At 45.9% G+C, this 23,542-nt stretch overlaps 1 protein-coding gene across 1 annotated transcript; it reads left to right on the top strand.

The window, feature by feature from the left end:
* The first annotated feature begins 806 nt into the window (after window positions 1-806).
* Window positions 807-23,166, top strand: trim105 (tripartite motif containing 105). Its single transcript, XM_080774587.1, has 8 exons — window positions 807-918; window positions 3,312-3,641; window positions 7,636-7,731; window positions 10,338-10,574; window positions 11,334-11,347; window positions 11,505-11,620; window positions 19,715-19,896; window positions 20,777-23,166. The coding sequence occupies exons 2-8, from the start codon at window positions 3,348-3,350 to the stop codon at window positions 21,152-21,154; spliced, it is 1,317 nt and encodes a 438-aa protein (XP_080630713.1). The 5' UTR covers window positions 807-918; window positions 3,312-3,347; the 3' UTR covers window positions 21,155-23,166.
* The last annotated feature ends 376 nt before the right edge of the window (window positions 23,167-23,542 follow it).

Raw genomic sequence — 23,542 nt, 5'->3', positions numbered from 1 at the left:
AGGTCATAAAATACCAACCACTTCTACATAACATCTCAGAGCTGGGCTATAGGTGCACACTATTTGTCTTTATATTTGGCAGCCTAGAGGGCATACGCAGTACGCACAGACTGGTTGTTAGAGGCCGGGTTCCAACACCGGGTTCCAACAACTTGGGATGCCCAAAAAGGAGGCAAAAAGGCTGGCAAAGCTGTATTGTGGTGTTTCTGCTATAATTGGCAGCCGTCATATATGGCGGAGACGCTGTTACTTATACCCATAGACTCGAGTACTGTGTGACATGCCTGTATAATGAAAACACATGCCATGACTTTGCAGATGTAACTTTAATGCACCTATAATATTTGTGTCCTTGTATGCATATCCTGCATATATGTGTGGACATAAATAAATGGTTAAAACGTGTGTGTGTGTGTGTGTGTGTGTGTGTGTGTGTGTGTGTGTGTGTGTGTGTGTGTGCGCGTGCGCGTGCGCGACTGCAATGTTCAACCAATACTGTTAATTAAAATGCAGTTACATTTCAAGGTAATTAATATTGTTCCCTGTTGCCTGTTTTGATTGATTGATTAAAAATCAAACAGTTTGCATAAAAGTACAGCGGTGCGACTGATTGTACAATGATGCTAAAAGGAACACATGCTGTCAGTCATACGACTGTACTTAGTTGCAAGTTGTAGGCTACTGTACGAAACTCAAGTCAATGGCTTGATCGGTTGCTAGTCAACCAGTCAGCCAATCACAGCGGCAGCGTCCCTCCGGGCTATGGGCTGAGGACTTGTATCTGTACACAGTGTTCCTTGTTCTGTTCCGGGACCAACAAAGCAGGACAGATCAAAACAAAGCAGGTGGTCAGAAACTTTGATCTGTCGCCATTCTGGGCCCAACAAACAGACAGCTCCGCCAACAACAACAGACCACGTAAGTCCACTCAATGCGTTCATTAGTTAATTCATTGTACATTCACCTTTTCACGTTTTTCTTTAAAACGCTGTCATGTCACTGTCAGACAGCACAGCAGCAGCAAGCCAGGCATGCAGCGATGCAAAAAACAAATACAGATCTACAAGCTCACAATGCGTTGCCGATGTGATGCGTTGTGAGCTTGCAGATCCGCTATTTTTGTGGCCGCGCGACACCATCGCAGACAGTCCTACGTACGACGAAGTATAGATCAGTCCAAATGTGCATACCTGATAGTAGGACGAATTACTTTTATAAGATTATAATGTCTCGTGGTCTGTCACTTGACACCCCCCGCCCACGGGCCCAACCCCCCACAAGCTGATTAACATTAAACCTCAGAAAATGAGCACAATAGACGTTAATATTATCATAGTTTTTGCTGACCACCCAACCAAGTTGTTGTTTAGTTAGGACAAAGTCCCCGCCCCCTTTATTCATTTCTTCTTTTGATTGCATAGTACTATTATTTGTATCATTGTATGTCATTAAATCTTCTGATTAATTGAAAATGGAGGGCCCAGATGGAAACAAGACTTAAGTGCCTTCTTGGATTGTTTTATTAATCCTTTAGCAGACCTTATATTGAACTGTGGTTTCCCTTAGTTATTTCACAATCTACAAACTGTTAATAAAGTTTTCAATCAATCAAACCTCAACCAGTGCTTGAGTTGAAGTATTGGAGTATACTTGCTTTAAAAGTGTCCAAAAGTACAAAATACAAAGTACATTTTCTTGTTTGTCAATGCAATGCATTGACAAATGCATCAATGCAATCTACTCGAGCTGAGCTCGAGTAGTAAGTTTTTTTCCCTAGTAAGTAAAATATTTGTCTTTAAAATGTGTTTGAGTAAAAAAATGAATAAAAACGTTTTACTTACTACCAGTACTAGTCTTAAAAGTCCTAAAAGGTTGTTTGTTCCCCACTTAGACTATACCTAAACCAGAAACCTAACCTATACTAGTAATTTTAGTAATTCTAGTAAGACTAAAAGTATTTTAGCAACTTAGTCTTACTTATAGTAGCTAATTCAGATTTAAGCTCAGAAGTTTAGTCCTGCCTAGGCTACTAACAAAAATAACACTGGCATAAAATAAAACATAATTGCTCAGTCTCTTCAACAAAGATGGCAAAAACAAACATTCTTTGTTCTGTACTTACACATACAATTGTATAGTACAAAACACTGAAATCCTTAAACCAGAAACCTATAACGTTAACCCTAAACCCTAAGGTAAGTGGGGAACATAGAACCTGGGGAACATAGAGATGACCCCATCTTCAACTGCTTGCCTTATCCATAGTCGATTCGCGGGGGCAACAGCTCTACCAGAGAGCTCCAAACTTCCCTCTCCAGAGCAACATTAGTAACTTCCTCCTGGGGGATCCCTGGGGGATCCAAGGCCAGTGAATCGATGTGTTTCCTCCAACTGTGCCTTGGTCTGCCCCGGGGTCTCCTCCCAGTGGGACGTGCCTCGAGGACCTCCCTAGGGAGACACCCGAAAGACCAGACCAGATGCCCGAACCACCTAAGCGGGCTCCTTTCCAGGCAAAGAAGCAGCGGCTCTAATCCGAGTCTCTCCCAAGTGACTGAGATGCCAGCCACCCATCAAATTAGTTTTCTTTGACGGGTGGCTGGCATCTCCCTTTAACGATAACTTTGCCTAATATAATCTCATTTACTCAAAACAGGAACCTGCCGTGTGTTTTTCAAATAGCTGTTTGCTCAGTCATGTCAGCTGACTGGGCGATTCTTCTCCTGTTTCTCTGCCATGCCAACACTGTCTCTTTCAGTTCAGATCAAAAAGTTATGCTATTTTCCATCCGCCCCATCTGTGGTTTAGGGACGGGTGTAAGAAAGGGTTAAGATTAATCCCCGTGGGGCACACATTTCTAGCCTGGTATTTGGCAGAATCTTAGAATACACACTCCAAAGACTAAGAAAAAAACAGGTGACGGGGGGGGGGGGGGGGGGAAATAAAAAGTGCACCCTATGTGTGTGGAGGACCCCTCTGTCTGGGTCGGGACTCGGGACCCATTTGTGGGTCGCGGACACATTTTTATGGGTCCATTTATCTGTTGTTTTTAATTATTATTATTTCAAAACATTTTCAAAAAACGAATTAAAAATATAATGATTTTTTTCCAGTAATTTCATGAAGAAATAAAATAAATCGAATAAATTTGAAAATAAATGTTTGCGAAGCGACACATGAGCTTGTAGATCGGCTATTTTCACTAGCTTGGTCCCCAGGCAAACAAATGTATTTTTTGGGTCTTGAGCTAAAATATTTGGGAACCACTCCTCTAGACTAATTTTCTCTCTCTTAATTAACTTTCACTTCATCAGTGTCGAGGAAACCCTGGACTTTGGTTCTGCGACATCATGGCTTCTGCTGCTGTCTCTGCGCCCCCGAGCCAAAAGGGCAGCAGCCTGCGCGAGGACCTCACGTGCGCCATCTGCTGCGACCTGTTCAGAGAGCCTGTGATGCTGGCGTGCATGCATCACTTCTGCAAGGCCTGCATCTCGCGCTACTGGAGAGGGACATACGGGCCCGTGAGCTGCCCGCAGTGCCGCAAAGAGTTCAGCAGCAAACAGTTCCAGACCAACTACCTGGTGTCGGCCATGGTGGACAAGGTCAGGGCCAGCACGTCTGAGAGCTACGTCAAGAACCTACAGGTGGGTTCACGTGTCCTTTGGTTCTCTGGGACTTCATTCCGAATCCTAATCCCTGTCTGTGTACTCAGTTTTTCTCCCCTAACCCATAGTTGTATCTCTGTCTGTATCAGTCCTGTGTTTCATAACTTGCGGTACTGCCATGACTACTGAATCTCCCCAAAGGGATCAGTAGAAGGTTTTCTATTCGTCATCAGTCTTCTGGTTTTGTTAACAAACATTTTAGGTCGTGTTTTTCCATTAAATGGATGTGCAAAACGTCTCAGAACAAGGAAGTAGACTTATGGTCATTGTGTGAATTGGGGGTTAGGGTGGCCCTGACAGCTTTATGATATAAAAAGTGAAAAGTAAGTTGTAGTCTACAATTTAGCCATTTAGCAGACCCACTTAATCCATAGTGATTTACAGTAAGCAAGGGAAACAGTAAATATTAAAGAAATCGATAATCCGTACATACATACAAACGTACGTACAAACTATACACACGATATAGGACGCCAGGTCTACAAATAACCTGGCAGTTGCATAGCCTGCAAGGTCGCCAAGGCTAGGGCAAGTGCAACAGGCTAAGGTGAGTAAGAGGCAAGGAAGCAACCAGGTGTTCAGGAGGTGTGCAGGTATACAAAGTAAAAAGGTGCTCCTGGGATCAATCGGGATAACACATCTATAGAAAGAGATCCGGGCACACTTAATAGTTAAAAAGGAGGAAAACTTTATTGTTTCAACCTATACGGTCTTCATCAGGGCTCGTTTATTTTCTATAGGCCTAACAAAATAATACTTACTCCTCTACGGCAATGATGGATAGGCTTCTTTTTTAATAACTTCAGTATTTGCCTGAGTATAGCTAGCTATTGCTACAGGTTAAAAGACAAAAAACATTTACAATACATTGAACATTAAACATAAATGGGAGACAGACTTGGGATGCACTTATGATGATGTGGATTGGGAAATCATTTTAGAGAGAGCTCAGAGGGTTCTGATTTCCACCAAACATAGACAGATACAATTTAACATTTTTCACAGAACTTACTTTACCCCGCTTACACAAGATTGATAGGAGCATTTCCCCTATGTGCCAAAGATGTAAGATAACAGAAGGCTGCCTATTATGTTATGGGGCTGCTCACTTCTGATTGATTACTGGAAGTTCATCATGTCTATGTAATCCAAACTCCTGTCAATTGTAAACGAACGGTAACATGAATGAACTCTTCAAGCCTGACACATAAAATCAACCACTGTTGATTTAATTGACCATAAAGTTAGTGTGACTGTGAGTGTGCGTATACAGGCACTTTGATGGGAAAAAGCGATGCGATGCCGATGGATAAATCAGTTACCTCATAGTCATGCTGCATGCGCTGCTGGTTGATGAAGAATTTCAATCCAAGGTTTGTCAATCATATTATGGTTTATGGTTGAAAGTAAACCATAATAAGTAAACTTTAAGAAGAGATCTGGTCATTATTGTGCTGCAGACAGTGCATGACTGAGAGCATCTCCGCTCTGCTAATTGATCTGACATTTGCGCAACTTGACTGGCATTACAGTAATTAGTTATTTGCCAGCACCTGCTCCAATATAGGCCTATCAAATCAAATCAAACTTTATCTACAGGCTGAAACAAGCGGAACATCACCAGCGCCCATCGGCGCACAGACAAAAAGAACATCATTAAAAAAAACACAGGAAAATTGCCAAATAGGCTACATAATTAAAATAATACGATCAGGTGCAATTAAATGCCAAAGAGAAAAGGTCAGTCTTCAGACAAGAAAAATAAAAGATATCGCTGACAATGGCGAAATCATTTTTTATTAGAAATAAACGGCACAGATTTATGCTATTTTAATCGGCTAGTCTGACAGGGTAGGTCGTGTACCGGCCTTAGTCAGCCTCATTTATATTTTCCCAGCGGTTAATTTCACTCTCGTGTACAACCTTTATTCAAATACGGTATTTAAAAATGCAACCACACTTTTGATTTATTTTTCCTGGGACTGCAGCTGCACTTGTTCAGTCGACTTCCTTGTTGTTAACAAGAGGGGGGAAAGAGGAGGCGAGGCGCATGCATGGCAGGCGGACCAAAATGGGCCGCTTAATTTTTTTTATAGAATAGTCGATTTGTTATTTCAAGATCGATTCCTGTGCTTATTGAACGAACGTTGATTAATCGATTCTTTGGAGTTCCGCTTCCCTGTGAGGCTGTGAGGCTTTGAAGATATGGGGGTGCCTTTGGTTGCGTTGTGTGCCAGCATCAGTGTTTTGTACTCTGTACTTTGTTTTTGTGAGAAGGAGGAGACGACAGGCTTTTTTCTTTGGGCTGGTTGAAGTCAAAGCGTGCTGTGGCATTCTGGATCATTTTTTAATAATAATGCCATTACCATTTTTTGTTTTCAGATCGCCTACAGGGGGCCATAACCTAATCTACAGTATTACAGTATAGTTCATCATACAATGGCAGCAAAAATGGCCAGTCTACAAGCTCACAACCTTGCAATGACCTCTGAGCTTGTAGATCCGATATTGAGCTTGTAGATTAGCTATTTTTGAAGTTTGGAAAAGTGTCGCGTGTAATGACATTCCCAAAATAGGGATGTCGGTTGAAGTGGTCGGTCTGAGTCAGATGGACTTTTGAGTGAAAAAGGTAATGCAGTTGTTATTTTGGTCAGAGTCCAGATCCAGAATTGATAATATCAGAAGTGTGAAATTGCTCAAACAGGCTCATTGTGACTCTACTTATCACATCACAAAATCCTTTTAACTACTTTTAAAGCCCTACATGGACTGGCCCCACCGTATATTTGTGATCTTATTCTTCTGCCCCCCGGCCCAAGGTCAATGTGAGATCCCTGCGATCCTCTGATAAAGGCCTCCTAATGGTTCCTGGGACTAAGCGAAAGAAAAAGGGTGACCGTGCTTTTGCAGTAGTTGCACCTACTCTATGGAACGCCCTGCCTTGCACTTTGAAAAATGCTGAGTCTGTCAATATTTTTTTAAAGTTTGCTGAAAACGTTTTTATTTCGGGAACATTTTTCTGATGTTATTTGACTTGATTATGTTGTTCTTATTTGCTTGTTGTACTGTCCTGTTTTAATTATGATTGATTTTATTGTGTTCATTGTACAGCACTTTGTAACATTGTTAAGAAAGGTGCTTTATAAAGAAAGTTTACTTACTTACTTACATGTTACTCTTTACAATGCCTTGGACCAAAGGTCCTCTCCGTTTTGATATGACTTTATATGAGAGGCAATATGGCTTATCAACAGAAAGGATCCAAGTACAAATTAATGTTTAGCGGTTATCTATGTTATCAGAATCTGATCTCCCCTATCAAGAACATGCACCCCAGGTATGACATCACGTGACATCATCGGGGATAATGTCATCAATATTAAGCCCATATATGGAGGTCCCTGATGTCATCAATATTGGCCAGCAACTCTACATCTGACCTTAAACCCTTAGATCTCATGGAACTGACCTGTTCTGACATCCCATATGTTGATCCTTCCCTATCCATCCTTCCTCTTCGATGTCTCCGTTTTGACTGATACCTACCTGTCCATTTAAACTCTAAAATTATTAGTGCCTGGCAGCCGGCGAAAGCTAGAGTTCTCAACAGGCCCGAAATTTAAGGCCCGGCCCTATCTGGGCCCTCATCAAATCCTGTACACTCAGGACACTGCCCCCGCTGCCACCCTTAGATCTCCATATATGGAGCTGACCTGTTTTGACATTCCATATGTTGATCTAACCTCATCAAACCCTGTACACTCAAGACACGCTCTGTACAGAATTCATTCCATATGTTGATCTGACCTGACCCCCCCCCCCCCCATAGTATACCTTGTAATCTATTGAGTTTGGACATTGCTTATGCAGTCTGGCAGAGTATGTCACACATTTCACTGCACAATACATGTATGAGATGTGGCGAATAAAATCTTTAAAAGGTGATTTTAGAATGGTGTGTTTGTGTCCTCAGAAACAAATGAATGATTCATTGGAGAGCCATCGGCTGAAGAGGGAGGACTTCATGAACGTGATCCGCCGGGACAAAGACAAGATGGACGCCATAAAGGTACACTCCTCCACCACCCTTTGCGAGAGCAGCACTTAACAGATAAGAATTGACATATCGCTCCTAATGGCTGCAATATGCCTATGTGCATAGTTGGGTGGTGTTTGCAGATGTAGTACGGCAAGTCACTCTGTTTGCCTTTCATATCTGCAAAGCACAGCAGATGCAGACTGTAAGTAAGTACCTTTTCTTTATTTGGACTGGGTTGTGCCATCAGCGATGCATTCCTCCTGCCAGCGTTGGCTAATGTAATTTGTGCTCATGGCAGAGTAGCTTGTTTGTTAGCTAAAGCAGATTTGCATTTAGAGCGTTGCTAGCTACAGTACATCACCAGTCATTCATGTACATTCTATAAGCTTGCTGAGTTAAACAAGCACCCTGTCACCATCGTTGTCTTAATCAGCATTACATTTAGACCAAAACAAAGATGCTTTGTTTTGTGTACAGTTTGGTGATACGTTTATTATATCCGGGACTGATTTAAGTCAAGAACGACACAATGTGGGAATGCGTGTCATATGTGGTTATGCAATACCTGTAATACTTGTCTGAGAACTACTTGTACCCGTTGTTGGAGGAGTACCCATCATCATGATGCCAGTACAGGCCTGTATTTATACATCTATGTATACGATACAGCCTGTGCCTCTATACCCAGCTAAGGAGCATTACCTCTGGCAGTTGAGCTGAGGTGGGTAGATATACTGCCATTACTGAGGAGCAGCAGGAGTTTAATTTAGTTTTTACATGATGGAAGAAATTCTATATTTGGAAAATAATCCAGGATAGGAACCGGGAATGGTTTTGGATGTCTGAATGTTGTCTGTTCAGCACAGGAACCCCTTTTGGGGTTCTAGTTGCCATCTACACTACAGTATATTGCAACATTCTGCCTAAGACCTAAAGTTGTCCGTTCACTAAGGATTTTTTTGTTTTAGGAATTGGCTTGAAATAGCTCTCTGCCCGTACTTCAAAGGACCATCACGCATGCCTAATCAAAACACAAAAGGCAGGTGTGCTGGGCAGTCCCCGCAGGTAGTGGCCACTAGCTAAGCTAGATGTTTACATGGAACATTTCTGGTCGTAGTGTCTACATCTGTTATTAAAACAAGAATTGAAGTATTGTGTGTGTGTACCTGCCTGTTATCCCTTGGTGCACGCGACCGTTTAAAACTATGGGTTGTTGCTGGCATTAAAAGTGTCTGATTTGCGTAGAGCCGAGGCAGCCAATCAGGACGCCAGGTCGTAAGTACGGCATCCTATGCGACCATATTGGTCGCGGAAGCCAACCCCAGAGGTTATAGAGGAAGCCAACCCCAGAGGTTATATAGCCCAGCAGGCTTTTCAAGCAGATGGTAAAATGTTTGATTCTTTCATCGAATATCTTGGATATTATGAAATTGAGTAGACTTTTGAGTAGTTTGTAGTTGAGTAGTTTTTTTTTATGGGTAACTGCTGTATAATCGCAATATAAAAGCAAATTATATATCCAATACAACAGTGGAACAAATGTGACACAAAGCTTAGCTGACCGTAAAGCCGATCGGTTAATTTGGGTTTGCCATTCAGGGAAGCCAATGCCTGCGAACACACACTGACAGATACAGATATTTTGGCTTCTGGCCTGGACAACCACTCCCTCTCAGCACAACACATCTATGAGTGACGCACATCGGTCAGATGGTGCCCAAGTTATGGGAGATGTTTTATACACTCCCACAAATAAATGTACATCTCCCTTAGAATTGCATATTTATCTTATTGGTCTTTGATCCACGTTTGTTTTTGGGCAGGCATTATTACTACTTAACTATTCTTTTGTTGCTTTACTGTAGCTTAAATACTTTTTCTCATTTATTTGTATTTCAAAAGGGCGTTGTAGAGAGACAGCACAAATGTCACCATGCTGGAATTGAACTGGGGATGATGCAATTTTATCAGAATCAATCTTTATTGGTCAAGTTTATTGGTTCATGTGGTTTATTGGATTTAATACGTGGCCTATACACTTACTGTCTGGTCATATAGCACCCCCTTTTGAACGTTTTATCAGTGCAAACAGAATAGGGCTGGGAGGCAATATGACTTCAAGTCAGTATTACGGTTATTTCAGATTTTTGCCTCAATTATGATTAATGAATGATTTATTATGAAAATAGTAGATTACAAGTTTAGCTTGTAGATCGACTATATTTTATTTGTACAAAAAAGTATAATACAGGGCTTAAAAAACAATTGTGGAGTTCTGGGATCTGGAGTTGTTTCTGTTTAGTTGATTTTTATGAAAAGAGAAAGAAAGGAAAGCTTCTTAGTTCTTGATTATTCGATTAAACTACATGAGCAAGATTGAGTAGGCTATTGGTTCGAAAGACTCGCAATGCTTGCAGGTCTGCCATTTTAGCTTTTGAGCAAGAAAAATACTTTAAAGTACAAGTTCACTCAAGTTAGTAACACCACCTGAGCTGGGCCCAAATGAGGTTCTGAGAACCTTATCTGAAACCGAGCCGTAGCTTATGGAAACAAACCCAGAACAAGTTAAATAAGCCACGGTCTGTGTAGTTTCTGTAGTCGACAAAGAGCCACCCATGTGTCCCTTTTTGCCTCAGAGAGCGGGAGTGGAGCTGCAGGCGCGCGTCCACGGGGAATTCAACGCTCTGCGGCAGATCCTGCAGGAGGAGGAGGCCTGCATGCAGGAGCAGCTGAGGAGAGAGCAGGAGGAGACCTTGGAGCAGCTCCAGCGCCACCTGGAGGCCAGCAAGGAGGCCGTGGCGGAGCTGGAGGAAAACATCAGACTCCTTCAGCGGGCCGACGACGCAGCCTCTGATACCAGCGTGCTGGCCGAGGTGAGCCGAGCTGTAGCCGTAGATCTTTATGAGAGATGACTCGCCATTGTCACACAAGTTCAAGTTTATCCTCAAACATTGAGTGAATTGCACTTTGTTGCACAAGCTTTTGTCGTTGAATCAAAGTGTACCTGTAAAGGAGCATTTGCGAATATACAGTAAATACTGGATCAAAGAGTAGCGGCGCACATCCTACCTCTTAAAGGCAGATACTGGACTGGCCCTGAAGTGAACTCAGATCAAAGAGTAAGAGGTGTCTAAGATGAGCATGGGAACACACGGGGTGCATACTTAGTTTAGACTAGTCATTGGTTAGACATGGGTTAAGGTTAGGTTTAGGTGTGCTGCCCCGTGGGAGATTAGGTTTAGGGTGAGGGTTTGAGATAGGTTGTAGTTGTAGGACTAATGACTGGTCTAACCAATGACTAGTCTAAACCAAAAACTGTCTAAACTAAGAACTGCACCCGAACACACCACACTGTAACTATGCAATAAAAGGTTGGAAAATTAAGGGAGCTATAGTACAGTGTGGCTCTACTTTTTACTCATTGAATATACAGAATACACCTGTAAATCAAAGACGTGATGTCTAATTGGATTTGATTTGATCTTTGTGTTGAACAAATAATTCATTGTACAGAAAACGTATTACCATCAGCACAATCGACAACCATTTTGTGTTCAATGTTCACGGTTAGAGTTGTTTGTTCGTTGTTTTGTCTCAGCTCCTCTTCTTTTTCCCTCTCCCTCTCTTTCTAGCTCCCACAGCTACGGTGAGTGTTGTTCACTTCAATATACTGTAGCTGTCAACCTCCTGTCGCACGCGTCATTTGTGTTCATTTCCACTTACTATGTCCAGGCAGTGCCATATTGTGCTGAGGATTAGTGAGCCGTGATGTGTGAAGGTAAATGTGTTTGCCTTATCATCAGATCATGTGTGCAAGTCGGTGCAGCCCCAGAGCTGGACATCCATGCGTTCAGCAGCAAATACATGGCTCCACTGCAGTACATCACATGGAGGAAGATGTTCAGCTCTCTGAAGCCAGGTAATAAAAATTATTAGATCATCTTCATTATTTGAGATATTCACTATTGTTTTTGCATAATTGTCATAATCGGTTCAGTGTTGAAAAATGTTAATAGTACGTACGTACGTTTTCAAGCGGAAGTCGCAGATCTGTGAGCTTGTAGATCTGCCATTTCTGCTACTTAAAATATGTTCTTGAGTTACTGTATATCCTATTATGGCCATAGTACAGTGCATTTTGATTATTGGTACTAAGGTACCCGTCATTGTCAGTAATTTCTTTGTATTTATTTGTATCGTCTAAAAGCCAAAACAGAAATGTTAAATTATATGCTCCAAGGTTCAATGCCAAAATCACAATTTAATTGTCAATCGTAATTACTTGTATGGGAATTACTCGTCAAATGTCATGATCGTGAGTGACGGCTCTACGAGATAATTTCCCCTCTGAGATGGGTGTAATTAAAAGTCCAGGAATACCAGAGATACAAACGTACCTCTGTGGTCAGAGGACATCATTAAAGCAATTACCAGATCACGTTGTATATCGTCGAAGTCAGGCAGTATGTCCATATTTCAACTTTGCCCTACTTCGAAGTAGCGAAAATAGTCGATCCATTCTACAAGCGTGTCACAAGCGATACGTTGTGAGCCTACTACTTTTGCTGTTTTTGTATGTGGTTTAGGTCTGTTAGTGGGTTTTATATATATTTATTTAACCAATGAAAAGTATTAGCTTGTGACTAAATATCTTGGATAACATTGGATCCATTTGTTATTTTCTAAGGCCCAAACCACACCAGCAATTTTCCATGCAACTCTGTGCAACCAACAGGTTGCAAGTAGTTGCATGAAACGATAGTTACGTATGTAACTACGGTTCTATGAGTCCTGAATGACCGCCAGAGGCGGTGCTTTAAGCACTGAATACGTCCCTTCGCGCATGCGCAGTCGAGTATTTATACCAACAATGTCAATTTTGACCCCGTGATGACCCCCGGAGTAGTCTATAACTTCCGGCAGTCACCTGGGGCTCAGTCCCTACAGAATCTTCTCGCGAGAACACGAGGATTCTGAGTGACAAGAGTGCCTCTGGCGGTCATTCAGGACTCATAGAACCGTAGTTACATACGTAACTATCGTTCTATTTCGTCCCTGCTGACCGCCAGAGGCGGTGCTTTAAGCACTGAATGACTTATACCAGACAAGTCACGAGGAATCCTGATTACAAACCTCAAAGGGTAGAACCGGAGGATTCGGGGAAGAGGACCACGTCCAATGGGTGGGGAGTGGCCACGTTCACCCTGTAAAATCTTGAGAAAGTGCCTGCCGAAGCCCATGAGGCGGCGGCACAAATGTCCTCCAAGGGCACCCCTCTCATGGCAGCCCACGATGTGGAAATGCTCCTTGTAGAGTGGCACCGTACACCTGATGGTACGGGGAGGTTACTTACCTCATAGGCGTGGCTGATTGTGTCTACAATCCAGTGGGACAGGCGCTGCTTGGAGAGAGCGCCGCCTTTGTTCACACCACTATGGCAAAGGAATAGCTGCTCTGCCCGCCTGATGCGTGCAGTAGCTTCAATGTAGGCTCTCAGAGCCCGGACTGGGCACAACAGCTCCAGTTTGTCTGTCCCCTCTCCAGGTGGGGGGTTAAATCGAGCCAGCCTGATAGGCTGGTTGAGGTGAGCCTGCGACAGCACCTTCGGGAGGAATGCTATGTTTGGCCACAGCGTGACCCCCGAGCCGTCTGCGTTCCACCTCAGACATGTTTCACTGACTGACAGAGCGTGCAGTTCACTGACGCGCTTTGCCGATGTAATGGCCAGGAGAAGGGATGTCTTGTATGACGCCCACTTCAGCTCGGCCTGTGCCAAGGGTTCGAAGGGAGGCCCGCACAGGGCGTCCAGTACCCGGTTAAGGTCCCATAACGGAGCCCTCGGAGCTCTCGGGGGATGCAACCTCCGAGCCCCTCTCAGGAAGAGGGACACCAGGTTGTGGCTCCCTACTGTGCGGTCGTTAATTGCCACATGGCGGCAGGAAATTGCTGCCACGTAAACCTTCAAGGTAGAGGGGGACCGGCCCTTACCTAGTAGAGATTGTAGGAACTCCAGGATTTTGGGTACAGGGCAGTGTACTGGGTCTTCGCCCCGATCCCTACACCAGCTGGAAAACAGCTTCCACCTGTTGTCATACTGTAGCCTGGTGGACGGCGCTCTGGCGTTCAGTATGGTGTATCTCACCGGGCTGCTCAGCAGTGGCTCCGGCCCCTGAGCGGCCAGACGCACAGCTGGAGGCGTTGTGGGCATGGGTGCCAGATCCGGCCTCCCAGCTGTGACAGTAGGTCCCTCCTGTCGGGGAGGCGCCAAGGCGTTCCGTGACAGAGGCTGTGGAGCAGGGGGAACCATGTCCTCCCTGGCCAGAAAGGGGCCACCAGCAGGATGGTGTGACCCTCCTGAACGACCCTCTGGAGAACTGAACGTACCAGAGGAAGTGGTGGAAATGCATAGAGCAGCTCCTGTGGCCAGGGGTGCGCCAGTGCGTCCAGGCCTAGAGGACTGATGGTTTCCGCTAGGGAAAACCAGCGAGGGCAGTGGGTTGACTCCCCTGAAGCGAATAGGTCCACCTGTGCTCTCCCGAAGCGGGCCCAGATGGTGTGCACCACCTCTGGATGGAGGCGCCATTCCCCTGACGGGGGCTTCTGGCGGGAGAGGAAGTCTGCGAGGTGGTTCCGCTCCCCTGGTATGTGCACCGCCCGTAGGCTGGTGAGACGGGGGGCCGCCCACGTCAGCAGGTCTGTGGACACCTCTAGTAGTCGTGCAGACTTGGTTCCGCCCTGGTGGTTGATGTGGAATACGGTTGAGGTGTTGTCTGACCGTACGAGTATGTGCCTGCCTCTCAAGTATGGCAGGAAGCGTTGTAGAGCCATGTGCACCGCACGTAGCTCCAGCACGTTTATGTGGTCTCGGCGATCTTCCGCCGACCACTGGTTGCGAGCTGTCCTGCTCTGCCACACCGCACCCCAGCCCAGGGGGCAAGCGTCGGTGGTGACGATCTCCCTGCGAGAGGGAATGGACCCCATAGGGACCCCCCTCGACAGGTAAGCCCTGTCTCTCCATGGGGCTAGGGCGAGTAGACACTGTTGTGACACGGTTATCTTTTTGTGTCTGTGTCGCTCGGCGTCCAACTGAAAACTGTTCAGCCACCTCTGCATGGGGCGCAGTCGCAGCAAACCCAGGGGGACAACGGCCGCCACGGACGTCAGTTTGCCCAAGAGGCGGAGGAATGTGATGAGCGACAGCCGACTGCCTCTCCGGAACATGGGAAGAAACTTCATAATGTCGTCCACCCGGCGTGAGGACGGACAGGCTTTCATCGTTCTGGTGTGTAACGCCAGACCAATAAATGTTGTGGTTTGGGATGGGATCAGGCAACTTTTTTCCACATTTACCTTTAACCCCAGCCGGGCTGCATGGGACAGGAGACGTGCTGTGTCCTCGGCTACCAGCGCCTGGGATGGCGCACAGATCAGCCAATCGTCGAGGTATGGCAGGATCTTGACGCCCTGCGATTGGAGAGGCGCCAGCGCCGCTGCCACACACCTCGTGAATACTCTCGGAGAGAGGGAGAGTCCGAACGGCAGAACTCTGAACTGCCAGTGGCGGCCTCGATAGGCAAACCGCAGGAACTGGCGGTGTTGCCGAGCAATGGGGACATGAAAATATGCGTCCTTTAGGTCCACTGATGTGAACCATTCCCTGTGGGCGATGGATTGCAGGACGTCCCTTGAGGTCAACATGTGGAACGGAATGACCTTCATGTATTTGTTTAGCACCCTCAGGTCTAAGACGGGGCGAAAACCGCCTGTCTTCTTTGGCACTAGGAAGTATGTGGAGTAGAACCCCCTGGGGTGCTCCCGGGGGTCTACTGCTTCGATGGCGCCCTTGGCCAGGAGGATGGACAGCTCCTGGTCTAGGGCAAGGGCCTTTGCCGGGTCGGCTATAGTGGTCATTCTGACCCGGCCGGCTGTGGGGGGCCGGCGTCGGAACTGAAGCTTGTACCCGTGGGTTAAGGTGGCAATCACCCACGTGTCCGAAGCTTGAGCAGCCCAGTACCTGAGCTGCTGAGGTGTAAAGTATCCGACGGCCGGCCGCGTGGTCTCAGCGTCTGCCCCCCCGGCCCCTAGGGGCCCTGGGGGGGGGTCCCCCAGGGCCCGGGGCACGAAACTGCCTAGTAGAGGGCCGGCCAGGGTTATGGCCCTGCCTCTGTTCAGTCCGCTGGGAAGTGCGCTGGCCCCAAGTGGGGGCCTGTGGCAGGCGAGCTCGGGTGGCGGCCGAGGGGCCTCTGCTCCTGTTGGGAGGTCCCTCTGGGGGAGGCATGCGCTGTCGCCTCAGGCTTGACAGCTGCTCCTTGTCCGCCCTGGCCCGGATTGTGCGGTCCAGCGCTTCCCTCGCAGCTGGGCCGAATATCGCTCCCGGCACCACTGGAAGACCGCGCAGGGTTGCCCTGGTCTTCTCAGTCAGGTTGGCCTGAGAGAGCCAGACTTGGCGCCGCGCCTGAACGAGAGTGGACATCATCCGTCCCAGCTCTCTTGACATGAGGCCGAATGCCTCCAGTGATGCGTCGCAGAGGGTGTTGGCGTCTGCGGGCTCTGCGCTCGCGTTGTTCGCCTGCAGAGATGCAGAGAGGGCGAGCATGAGGTGTGACAGGGAGTTGGAGATCCTCCCGGCACGGGCTCCTGCATCATAAGCCCTTATGAGGAGGTCATCGGTGGTCCTGCACTGGGGTCGGGGGCACCTGGTGTCCTGCCGTAGCGCCTCGTCGGGGTCGACAACTAAGGAAGCGATGCAGGGCTCCACAGCCGGCATGCGCTGCAGGCCGACTCCTTCCGGGTTGTCCATGGCCGCGAGCATACGCCCATCGGCAGAGAGACGAGAGCAAGCCTTCGAGTCTCTCCAGCAAGTGTGTAGCTCCTTCAGGAAGTCCTCTGAGTGAGGAACGGTAAAGCTAGAGGGGGCTGGCTTGTTCTTGAAGAAACGGCTTGACGGGGCTGACTCCGCCTGCTGCGGTCCAGCCAGGCCCTGATGATCAAGAGCCATGTACAGGGCGGCCCTCATGGAGCCGCCAGCCGTCTCAGTCAGACCGGTCTGGGCTGATGAGTACGAGCCCTGCTCAGAGGCCTCGGAAGCCGCCTCTGCCCCATCCGCCTCACTTTCGTCATAGTCGTGGAAGTGGGTGGCTGAGGCCGCCAGGGACAGTGTGTCCGGGTCCTGACCCTCAGGGATCAGGTGCGGCATCGGCGGAGTAGGTGGTTCTACGTCCTCCGGCTGGATCTCGGGCTGACGGGCCATGAACATGGCCCTCATTAGGGCCAGGTCGGCAGACATCTGGTCGACCTTAGATGATAGCCTATGGTCAGGCCCCGCCCTTCTCTTGGAAGCAGGGGTCGAGGTAGCAGGTGTGGTGGATCGACGCTTGGAAGCCCTGGTCTGTCGTTGGGTTAGCATGCCCAATGGGGGAAGCTCACCGTCCACCTTCTCCACCTGTGCCAACCTGGCTATCCTCACCTCCCGGGGCATGATGGTGCAGTTCATGCATGGGTTGTCGCCGAGTGCCTCCCTCAGATGTTGGGGGCCAAGACACCCAGGGCAGAGGTCATGCCCATCCTCTGGCCGCAGAGGAGCCTGACAGGAGGTGCACAGGTGGTGGCAGGGTTCGTCCATCGGTAACCCACAGATGTAGCCCAGAGCGCGGACGCTAGTGGTTGCTAGAGGTGGAGCCGTATGCTGGAGGGAGGGAGCGCAGACGCTGCCTGTGCCAGCAGAGGCTACTGTTGGCTGTGCTAAAGGCCGCTTAGCTGGAGGAAGGGGGCGCGCACGCCACCTATGCCGGCTAAGGGGTGCTTTAACAGCGATAGAACAGTATATATAATATATAATTATATATAGTATATAATAATAATACAATATATATAATATATAATTACATACAGTATATAATAATAATATAATATATATAATATATAATTATTATTATATTAATATATACTATTAATATTATATTATTAATTAGTATATAATAATAATAACAATACAACGTATAGTTACATATATCTAATTTGACAAACAACAACCTATAAAGAGGCAGTGACTCTATGCCGAAATTAAAGTACACTCTTGAAAACAGTGACGACCAAATCAGTCAAGCTAATTCACATATCCGGGGTTACTGAAGTAACGCCAAACTTAAACTATAAGCTTAATAGTATCATTAAATAAGTACACTACAGTACACAGAATGAGTGTTACTCGAGTTGCACCGTGCTGCGGCGTGCCGCGTCGCAGACACGGGCTAAACAGAAAACTAAACAATAAACAATAGCAAATTAGCAATGTCGGCTAACGTGCTGGGAGCGGGCAGCGCTACGCTTGCCGTCACTAGCACTACCGCATAGCATACAATTCAATTAAATGCATGCATGGGAATCAAACAGTGTAAGCTGGCAAAGAGACCCGAACTTATCCGTTCAGCTTTAACCAGTGCTGAACGGGACGCTATCAGGTCACCGATCGTAGCACGCAACCGTGTGTGTGGCAGGGAAGCAGCGCGCACGCAGCCTATGCGCACAGGGGTTGTTTGCTTACCTTTAGTTCGTTCCCACGGGGAAAAGAAGATATAAGATGATAAGATGATAAGAGTCGCAGTTCCTGGAGGGCGAACGCGCGTCGCTACTCCGACCAATAATGGTCACGGGACTACCAGCAACTCAATAGTTCTGTAACAATGCAGTTCAATTCTGCTGTAGAACTCTGTACTGTGTACAACTTGCGCAGCGAGAAGAAATTAGGGACTGAGCCCCAGGTGACTGCCGGAAGTTATAGACTACTCCGGGGGTCATCACGGGGTCAAAATTGACATTGTTGGTATAAATACTCGACTGCGCATGCGCGAAGGGACGTATTCAGTGCTTAAAGCACCGCCTCTGGCGGTCAGCAGGGACGAAATAGAACCATTATCCCCAATAGCAGTTGCAAGGAGTTCCATTGGGCCTAAAAAGTAACAATTTTGGTTTTCAACAGACTATGCTCTGCTCGTAGATCTTTATGAGAGATGACTCGCCATTGTCACACAAGTTCAAGTTTATCCTCAAACTTTGAGTGAATTGCACTTTGTTGCACAAGCCTTTGGTGTTGAATCAAAGTGTAAAGGAGCATTTCACGAATATACAGCAAATACTGGATCAAAGAGTAGCAGTGCACATCCTACCTCTTAAAGGCAGATACAAGACTGGACCCGAAGTGAACTGAGATCTAAAGAGTAAGAGGTGTCGAAGAAGAGCATGGCACTGCGACGATATGTAATGCCGGTCGCTGCCCGCACAGAATACAAAACTCTGATGCTGGCATTCAAAGCAACCAAAGGTATGGCTCCCCCATATCTTGCAAGTATGATTGAACCCTACAAACCCTCCCGCGCACTCAGATCAGCCAACGCAGGGAAGCTGGAAGTACCCTCACTAAAAACGCCGGGACAACGCTCCACACGTCCCAAACTCTTCTCCCTTCTGGCTCCAAAACTGTGGAATGCACTTCCCATTGCAGTCAGAACTGCAGCATCACTCCCAATCTTCCGCCGTAGTCTGAAAACCCACCTTTTCAGACTCCATCATGGCCCATAGCACTTACCCTACCCCCTTAGATAGCATTTCTGTAGACTTAGATAGCATTTGATACAGACTTATAGCATGTTATGTAGACAGCACTATAATTGCATTGTATTGATAGCACGTCATAGTACATAATGTATAGCATAGTAGTATATATGTATAGTTTATATGTATAGTTTCATTATATAGATATTCCACTGTTACTTTCTTAGCTTACGCATGTTTCATGATAAATGCTTTTTATGTGATGTATTCCCATGCTTGTTTTGTTCTTGCTTAATGTAAGTCGCTCTGGATTAAGAGCGTCTGCTAAATGCCTAAATTGTAAATTTTCGAAATAACAAATTGTTGCGCAAAGATCACTGAAAGTCACAAAAAGTGACGTGACGCATGCATTTTCAATTCAGAGACTCTTTTTGATTGCCCCCTGTCCCCGTCCCCCGTCCAGGCCCTGCTCCGTTGATGTTTGACGTGGACACGGCCCACCCCAGTGTCTACATCTCCAGGGACAGGACCATGGCGGTGGAGAGCGACAGCATGATCTGCTACAAGCGCAACCCCAAGCGCTTCCTGCAGTGTGTCAACCTCCTGGCCGCACAGGGCTTCCAGTCCGGACGCCACTACTGGGAGGTACGTACTTATCTACCATTATTCACTACTGGGAGGGTTAGGGGGGAGCAGGGCTGCTTCTGTGTCCATTATCTACCATTATTCACTACTGGGATCACTACTGGGAGGGTTAGGGGGGAGCAGGGCTGCTTCGTTGTCCATTATCTACCATTATTCACTACTGGGAGGTACGTACGTAGGGGCGAGCAGGGCTGCTTCTGTGTCCATTATCCCATTCTGGCTGGGAACCCCTTTTGGTGTTAGCATTATGTTATGCTTTAGCTATTGAAAAATAGCAGATCTACAAGCTCATAGTGCGCTATACGAGCTTGTAGGTCTGCTATTTTTGAAAAAATCGACTGACATAGAAACATAGCTTTTTCAGAAAACTGTCAGGATGTAGAAGACATTTTTAGAATCTGATCTCAGGTCAGAATATGTTATCTACCATTATTCACCACTGGGATCACTACTGGGAGGTACGTGGGGGGAGCAGGGCTGCTACTGTGTCCATTATCTACCATTATTCCATCCATGACCTTCTCATGAATCGGATAATCCAGAAGGCCGTTAAATGTTTGGACTTTAAAAAAATATATATATATATCAACCACCATGGACCACCTTTCAGCATCGCTTGCCTAATTGTGATTGCGGTGCGGTTTGTTAATGAAGTATTCAATTAATCAAACGCATCAATTAACCACTAAAGCCTTATTTTATACTTCAACACAACAATGGTATCGTGCAAAGAGTGAAAATGGCCAATCTACAAGTGCACAGCACGTCACAATGTGTCACGTTGTGAGCTTGTAGATCGGCTATATCCACTATATACTTTTGTAATTGTTCAACAATTATTTTCAAGTTTGACTTTCCTGTTGCACCGTCCCTCCCCCAGGTAGGGGTGGGCTCCAAATCCAAGTGGGACATGGGCGTGGCGTCGGAAGACGTGGACCGCCAGGCGCGCATCAAGCTGAGCCCCGAGACGGGCTACTGGACGCTGAGGCTGCGGAACGGAGACGAGTACTCCGCCGGGACCCAGCCCTGGACCCGGCTGCAGGTCAGCAGCGCCCCCCAGAGGGTCGGGGTGTTCCTGGACTGCGAGGAGCGGAGGGTGTGCTTCTACAACGCCGACGACATGAGCCTGCTCTACGCCTTCGCCGGCGGCCCGCGCGGCAAGGCCTTCCCCTTCTTCAGCCCCTGTATCAGTGAGGACAACCAGCGGCCGCAGCCTCTGCAGCTCATCCACTACCCCGCTGTCGCCCTGTCCGGATGAAAGGCACTGGTTATCTGGGGGGTGGGGTGGGGATTGGTCTGGCACTCCTCAGTTTGAATCACATTTACATTTTTCTCACCGCCAGAGTTGTGGGTGACCAATCAGAGCCCACTATTCAAAGTGAGATCTTTTTGCTGTTGACGTTTTTAACCACCCCTTGGAAATGCATCTTCCAAGTTCCAGACTAATATCTGCGCAGTGATGTTAGTCTGGAACTTTTTTTTTTTTTTTTTTATGTTGACAAATCTTCTGTTCTGGGGGTCCCTCCCCAGCCCCAAAATATTTTCAGATGGGGGTACACGGATAAATGAGAGGGTCATTGACATGAGTCAGTAGGCTGAAGTCTCAGTCATGGGTCATCGTACAATGCTCACTGAATCGCTCGCTTTCATTATAATAGTAAAACACGAGCATCACCGTCATACCATCAATTAAGATTAAGACAGACAGGTGCTGCCAATTAAAGGTAGTTATTGACCAAAGACTCCCATTTCCAATCTGTTAAATAATATCTGTTTTTGATAATAGAGTTAGTTTTCTATCGTGTCCTTATTGCTTTGGTAAGCCATAATTGATCACACCACTGCTGCTTGGCATATTTTCCTATATCCAAAGTATTGGATATTTATATTTGACTGTGCAGACGTTAACTTGTGTTCATAGTGTATCCACACTTTGGACACCCTGAGAACCAACGGTTATTTTCGTTCTGTTAGGGCCGCGACAGTTAATACTTAATAGAATTAATCAACTACAAAATATTAATTGTGGGGTAAGACATCTTGAAAAACACATTGCAATACATGAGCATGTAGATTGGCTGTTTTCGCGATGGGGCATAAAGGGCTTAAATGCAGTAGCATAAATGGACTGAAGGCTGCAATCGGCCTAATCAACTCAGTCATTATTAAAACATGAATATATATATTTTTTTAAATCATCACAGGCTAAATATTTGAGTCTGCTATTTTATACTTTGTTGTGCAATAGTGTCTTGGAAAAATTCCCCAAATAGCCAATCTACAAGCTCACAATGTGTCGTAATTTGAAGTGACAACCAAAAGAATATCTACTTTTTATTTTTTTTACACAAAAATAGATTTTCATGAAAACGATTAGTTTTATTAACTTTTGTGCCCCTGAGGCCAAAGGTTTCAATTATGACAGATTTTAGATAGTAAGGCAAGAGTGACTGAGACTTTATTTAAGCTGATTTTTTTCTTTTCTTTTTTTGTTATGTTTTTTTTGTGGCTTTCGTCTTTATTTAAAAAAATGTATGGAGGAACAGACAGTAGGCTGACAGGAAATGGGGAGAGAGATGGGGGGGGGAAGACATGCAGTAAAGGCCGTCGGGATCGGGAGTCGAACCCACGGCACACTGCCAGACTGGATTACCAGCCAAGGTGCCTGGACCATTGAGCCATGGCCCAGGCTGTTCACACTCCTTTAAAGAAAAAGAAAGATTAATTAGGTTCAAATGTTATCTGTGGAGAAATTATGCCTTCTGTGCACAATGCCATAGTATATTATGTATTATAACAATGTCTGGAAGAGGTAAGTGTTGTTATAGTTTCTATTGCTGTATGAATACTTTTGTCACCTTTTGTTGTAAAACTCTAAAGTGGTAACGCCACAAATTATTTTATAGCACTTTATAATTAATTTGGTTCTCTGTTGTGCCTATGTCGCCAATCTTTCATCAATCACCTTATGTTTAATAAGATGTAAATGATTAATGGACCATTATGATGTAATTGGGTTAATGTTTTGATATTTACAGTTAAATACTTAAACATTTCCATACACATCGGCTGTACATTACCTTACTGTGTCAATGGATTTATCCACTATGCAATACGATTTAAATTGATGTCACTGCTGCAGTTGCTGGTGTAACGGTTTCCGACGGATAGGGATTTTAAAGTGCAATTTAGAGATTGCCTGTTTTATGGTCAAAAGCCAAATGTTGTTATTGTAAAACATGGAAATAAAGGTAATCACCATTAAACATTTTCCCTCTCAGTTGTGACATTTCACTCTGAACTTCTGAAGTGTCCTGAGTGGAAAGAATCAATTTCCAGTGTGCAACATTGCGCACTGGTTTAAAACACCCAAACAATTTTATGAATGGCAAATTAATAATAATAATTAAAAATGACAACTTCCTGTTACTATTTAATAGTAACAGGAAGTTGTCTTTTTGTCTGGGTTTTGTGATGTTCTGTACGGTTCGAATCAGCTTTGTTAAATAGTTTGCATTCGTTTACACAGGCCGAATAAGAGCCTGCACTGCAGAGTGGTCCTGTTTGCTTTCTTGCCCACCTTTGGAGTTACATCATGGCAAGGTAACTACACAACCCAAACATCTACCAAAAGTGTTCTCACCCT

The sequence above is a fragment of the Protomyctophum bolini genome (genome assembly GCF_963924005.1).
Source record: "Protomyctophum bolini genome assembly, chromosome: 10".
NCBI classification, from domain to species: Eukaryota; Metazoa; Chordata; class Actinopteri; order Myctophiformes; family Myctophidae; genus Protomyctophum; species Protomyctophum bolini.
Note: the sequence above shows the minus strand (reverse complement) of the source record. Positions and strands in the feature narration are given on the sequence as shown.

Bases quoted from the DNA above. Each gene is read 5' to 3' on its own strand.
- trim105 (XM_080774587.1), top strand. From the start codon at position 3,348: ATGGCTTCTGCTGCTGTCTCTGCGCCCCCGAGCCAAAAGGGCAGCAGC. The intron at 11,621-19,714 runs GTAATAAAAATT...TCCCCCGTCCAG, and splicing joins GTTCAGCTCTCTGAAGCCAG to GCCCTGCTCCGTTGATGTTT. The intron at 19,897-20,776 runs GTACGTACTTAT...TCCCTCCCCCAG, and splicing joins CCGGACGCCACTACTGGGAG to GTAGGGGTGGGCTCCAAATC.